The 5,708-nt window shown below is 32.6% G+C and overlaps 1 protein-coding gene across 1 annotated transcript; it reads right to left on the bottom strand.

Annotated features, from left to right (window-relative positions):
- Positions 1-1,272: 1,272 nt before the first annotated feature.
- On the bottom strand, positions 1,273-5,440 carry LOC148601261 (retinol dehydrogenase 7-like). Its single transcript, XM_088556573.1, has 4 exons — positions 5,012-5,440; positions 3,872-4,130; positions 2,919-3,082; positions 1,273-2,081 (listed from the first exon to the last, which is right to left on the bottom strand). Exons 1-4 carry the CDS (start codon positions 5,325-5,327, stop codon positions 1,861-1,863), a joined length of 960 nt encoding a protein of 319 aa, XP_088412699.1. The 5' UTR covers positions 5,328-5,440; the 3' UTR covers positions 1,273-1,860.
- Between the last annotated feature and the right edge of the window lie 268 nt (positions 5,441-5,708).

The raw sequence follows: 5,708 nt of genomic DNA, 5'->3' as shown, positions 1-5,708 counted from the left end.
AGAGGGTACTCTTGCAATAAAGAACGGAGTTTTAGTAAAGCAGGAATTCTGATGAACTTAAAAAACATAAACATAGTAATAGAGAAAAATGTAATATACCTAGCAAATACAAAAAGATAGATCATCTCATTTCGCGATACCGAACTAGATAAAAGATCTCGATTTCCAATAATCTACGCAAAATTATATAAAATAATCTTACGTTCCTGCTTACTGCAGAAAGTGGCAGCCGACCATCATATGGCTAACATAAGTGCCCGGTTATTTTACCTATCATTTGCTTTTACATATCTCTATAAACTGTCTCCTTTTGATATATTCTATTTCAAAAACCCATTAGTGTTGATTTTTATTTTATTGCTGAATTTTACACACAAATATATACGTATTATCTTCACTAATAGTATTACCTATAGCGTGATGTGGTTTTAGATGATTGATATATTGTTTTTTATGTTCATGTTTTCAATGTCAATATGTCAATTTATATTGTACTTTTATATCTCATGTGAGGCCTTAAAATCGTTATAAAATATTTCAAAAAAATTTCAAATATGTAATACTTAGTTGTATGATTTGTATGTTTGTATTAAAACCACATAGAACCTGAATAACATTCAATGAACATAGGGAAAACCTTGAAATTACTATTGGGTAACTAAAGTAATTGGTTAAATTTTGTCCATATGGAAGAGTAACCAAGGGAACCAAGGTTATAGCGGTAATCAAAGGAATGTAATCCGGGGACAAAGACCATACATTGAAAACAGACATAAACAACAAAGAACATAAAGTAACTAAAATCATACATACAAAGTAACAAAAGCAAATGAGCAACTCGGACTCCACTAAAATCTGGGAGCATGGACCAGGTGCATCGGTAGGGTAAGCGCCATTTGCTTTTCTAGAAACACCCTCCGCATTGCTCATAAAAAGTTTGTTTTAATTTGTAACTTGTTTTAATGCGATGTTTTAGTCGTTCATACGTTTGTTACGACTATCAAGGAAGACCAATAGTTTTTTTTGTTTACTGTTACTTTAACATTAAGAGTAATCGTAACTAACCCAATAAACAATATATGATTAGGCCATTCTGCAGGATGGTTCGACAACATGCACTATTGATCATGTCACGCCATCACAATAATATGACTATTTTGAACCAAGCGTTGAATTTATGCAGGGCAGATTAAATATGACTATGTGAAGCAATGTTGTTTCGTTGGGCATACTGATGTTACTTCGATTTTAAGGTATACGAACACTGTTAAGTATAATACTTAAATGCATATTTGTTAATGGCATCAGATTTCTAGTTTGACATCTAATGTAATGTAAATAAAAAATTGTCTTTGTATGAGCGCGTTTGTAATACCTCCCCCAACTTTGATGTAAAGACATATTGTTTTGCCCTGTCCACCTGTCTATAGGTGTATCATTATTCACACGTTTGTAAGCACGCCAGATTGGAAAGTTCTGTACCGAATTGCATGAAACGTAGGTAGTTAGGATATCTATAATCGTGCATATTACCAGGAATTGATGTTCCATTATTTTTTATGCGGTTATACCCCTTCAAACTTTGGAATGTCAACTCTATGAAACTAACTTATTTTAAATGGTTGATCGGAGTATATATATTCCCATTACTGATGCAGTGCATGTTTAGAATACTATTAGTAATAAACAGGAGTAAAATGAACATAGCTTTAGACAGAAAAACCTTCTTATTTCTTATCTGGGGTACAAATATATTTTTATATCACACACAGGGCATTATTCATCGGGGTAAAGTTTAGTCAAGTTTAACTGAGACTCCACAATCAACCTTTGTTAGAAAATCTTTACACTGAAAACAGTTTACTGTTCTGCTTCCGGTATCTCCATGTTTCTGGTCAGTACATAGTCTGAAACGGTTTCGGGTAAATTCCATAGGATTCTAAAAATATACCTGGCGTCATTCCCGACTATGTAGCGGTGTTTTGGGTATCTTGAGGTCAGAGCATGTACATAGGCATCAATGACCAGATGCGTTTTCGTTGAAAGAAACATGTCGAGGAATTGCTGAGACGTTTCTACTGCTGTATATGAAAAAAAAAATGAAATAAAGGGAGATGCAATTAATCAAATACATATTACAAAGCAAAACTTGATGAAATAGGTTATTTTATAAATTTTATAAAAAAAAAAATTTCATTGGTGCTCGGGTTTTTTCAAAGTCATAGATTTACAAAATACAAAATTCCAGCTAGAGGCCAATTATTATGTGAAATTTTATTTTTGTTCTTATTCTTTTTTTGAAAATATTCAAGTTATAAATCTAAATAACTCAAGGCCATATAGAATGATAAAATGTTGCTGAACTTGCATTATCATAATGCCAGAATGACACCACAAAATACTATATTATTAGAAAAGACTTTTCGAAGATTTTAAAAAGAGGTACTGATTTTTTGATGATTTGGCAGTAACAAAAATATAGAGAACAAACTTGCATCAACTCTTAACAACTCAGGAGTTTACAAATATAAAATAAAATATGAGTTTTACATAAGCATTTAGGCATACCATTTTACATTATATCAATAAGACAATTTAAGTGGTGGTGTGAAGGTAGAGATATAGACTTTATATTTATCTTAAACAAATCCCTAATTGTGTCCCACCTTACTTTGTTTGATTAGAAAAATGAAATATTGGACTACACGATGTTCCCTGAATTACTCAGAATTTTTTTTAAAATTTAGCATCTATATTGTGTAAACAGCGACCAAAAATATATATTGCTAAATTTTATAATTGGCATCAAATTAATTGATTCGTAAATGGGATGTTAAAGGCTTATTAAAATCACATTGGAGTTAGTGGTTGGGAGTGTTTGGAGGTATGTAAGTCCATGTACTATTCCATATACTCACTTTTATCGACAAAAGATTGTCCATAATATTTCTGTAGATTATTTGAAAGTTTATTGTAATAGTCCTGCTTTGATTTCACAATGCTGTCCATATCAATAATGTTAGTCTGAAAAAGTCCAGGTTCCAGAATGTGGACAGTCACTCCTCTTTTATAAAGTTCTCGTCTTAAACAATAAAAGGAGACTTATAAAAATTAAACATTTTCTCATAATGTAAATCATCAAAATAGCTATTCAAAAGCATCGAACTCCTCGAAGCGAATATATTGAAGTCGTTTATTCATCCGAAGTCAACGAGTTCAAGTTAAGTAAGATATTGCATCACTATGAAGGGGCAAATTAATACATTTATATCAGGGAGAAGAGTGTAATCAAGAAATTTATAAGGGAGTATGTTACTGGTCAACATTTACTTATTTTTGCCTTAAATTTGCACAAAATCAAATGACAATTTTTTTCCAACCCCTGGGTCCCTTGGACCCGCCACTGCTATATGAAACCAAGTTCATCACAACGAATGATGTAATTCTCCAACACATGAAAAAAATATTAACGGAATATTAAGGAACTGTTTACAAATAAGAACACGTTTAAGCTGATAAACGTTCATTCATCTTTCCTCTTATTTTTACTTTACAAAGAATAATCAAGGAAACCAAGATTTGAGTGGAAATCAAAATAATATAATCAAAGGATAAAGTCTTTACCGAGAAAACATGCACACACAACAAAGAACATGACATAACCAAAATAATACGTACATAGAAACAAAAGTAAATGAGCAACCCGGACTCAACTAAAAAACTGGAAACATGGACCAGGTGCACCGGCAGGGTAAGCGTCCTCTGCTATTCTAGAAACACCACTGATTTATCTCATAAAAATAGACTCATTTATACTCCCCTCCGTCTCCAAAACTATGATAGTAACCGTTGCATTTAATGTAATAGTTACCTTAACACATCTGAATATCCTTCAGCTGCAAATTTTGAAACGACATATGGTGCAAAACCAACTCCTATTCTTCCAAGCATGCTTGTGATATTAACGACACGACCTTTGACCTTTACAACAAGTGGCAAGAAAATGCGGGTTGTCTCAATCATCCCAAAAGTATTTACGTCCAAAACTTTTATGTAATCTTCTTTTTGAACCCATTCAGCAGGCACTGAAGGTCCGGAAATACCAGCATTATTGACTAAACCCCATAAACCTGTAAATAAATTTAAGATTTTACCGATTCACGATTTCATTTCCTATATTCAAATTAAAATAATACATTTAACTTTTAGATGGAAATTATACCAGTAAATTTCGGATGTAACTTGTTTTATAAAACATTCGCATTTGGATAACACGGTGTTTCTGGTATAAAATTACACGGTGTGAAAACGATGAAAATGAGCTAAGGAGTAATAAAGGGAACCAAGGTTATAGGGTAATCAAAAGAATATAATCCTGGGACAAAGACCAGACATGGAAAACAGACATACACAACAAAGAACATAAAGTAACTAAAATCATACATACAAAGTAACAAAAGCAAATGAGCAACGCGGACTCCACTAAAAACTTGGAGCATGGACCAGGTGCACCGGTAGGGTAAGCATCTTCTGTTTTTCTAGAAACACCCGCCGAGTTGCTCATAAAAAGTCAAGTCCGGGGTAGACAAACGAGGAAAGTAAAGAAATCGTAGATGTTATTTTACTTATTTCATGTCCTTTGTTGTGTGTATTTTTTTGGGTCAATCCTTGTCCCATTTGGTTACTTTTCAAATCCTCTTTCCTTGTTTTTCCTTTTGCAAATATTATTTCTACTGATTCCTTTGTCCGTTACTTTGAGTTTTCCAATTATGTACATATGTTGGCCTTTGATATGGGAATAGAAAGATTCATTTCCCATAATTATCTTGCTTCTTGTCTCTTTTTTAAAAGCAGCAAAGTTTTTATCTGTAATATATCTTTTCTTTGCCATGTGTTTTGATTTAATTCGAACAAAAGAAATAAAAACAAATAATTAATCAAGGTTTAATTCTAGCCGTAATAACCAAAAATGTTGATAGTATAAAGCTTCATTAGTTATAGACGTTCGTACCTTTTTGGCCAAGTTTTGACTTGACCTTTTCAAATGCATTTTCAATACTTTCTGTAGAAGTAACGTCGAAGTTTAACACAGAAACACGTTCTGAAGTTTCCTTTTCTAATTTTTCACTTCCGCTTTCAGTAAGACATCCCGCAAAGCATTTAAAACCTAATTCATCTAATCTCTTCACAAGCATATTGCCAAACCCACAGTCACATCCGGTCACTAAAACATGCCGACTGCTGTAATCTGAAATAACGGAATTCTTCCTTGTCAATCGCAAAAGATACCAGAAAGTCACAACAGCCACTAAAACGTAGATAAACATGGCTTAAACCCTCTACTTGCTGTGAAACATTACGAAAAGATGAAAGCTGTAAGTTTACCTGTAATACATTTGATTATTATGCGTTGTTTCCTTTTAAGCCTTGACAATAATTAAATAATGCAATGGTTTAAGCTTTTCTAAAATTACATGACAATTTGACATTAAATGTATGCTTAATAGGGCAAAGGAGAGGATGTGAAATTAAATATTTGTGTCATTATTACAGCGTCACGCAATAGATACCCATTTAGTCAGCACAAAACTATTGAAGGGCTTTGTATTTGAAATAATCCAACAATGCTGATATTACAAAGGTACATCGATGAAAACATAAGATAGTTTATTGACGCACGTTCGATATGATAAAAATTGTCAACACAA

This window comes from Perna viridis, chromosome 12 (assembly GCF_037379345.1).
Source record: "Perna viridis isolate PV_CMFRI_1.1 ecotype Kerala chromosome 12, ASM3737934v1, whole genome shotgun sequence".
Lineage (NCBI taxonomy): Eukaryota > Metazoa > Mollusca > Bivalvia > Mytilida > Mytilidae > Perna > Perna viridis.
This window is presented reverse-complemented; position numbering and strand designations above follow the sequence as displayed.

Coding starts and splice junctions, on each gene's coding strand:
- LOC148601261 (XM_088556573.1), bottom strand. CDS start 5,327: ATGTTTATCTACGTTTTAGTGGCTGTTGTGACTTTCTGGTATCTTTTG. Junction 4,131..5,011: donor GTCAAAACTTGGCCAAAAAG/GTACGAACGTCT, acceptor ATTTATTTACAG/GTTTATGGGGTTTAGTCAAT. Junction 2,082..2,918: donor ACAATCTTTTGTCGATAAAA/GTGAGTATATGG, acceptor TTTCATATACAG/CAGTAGAAACGTCTCAGCAA.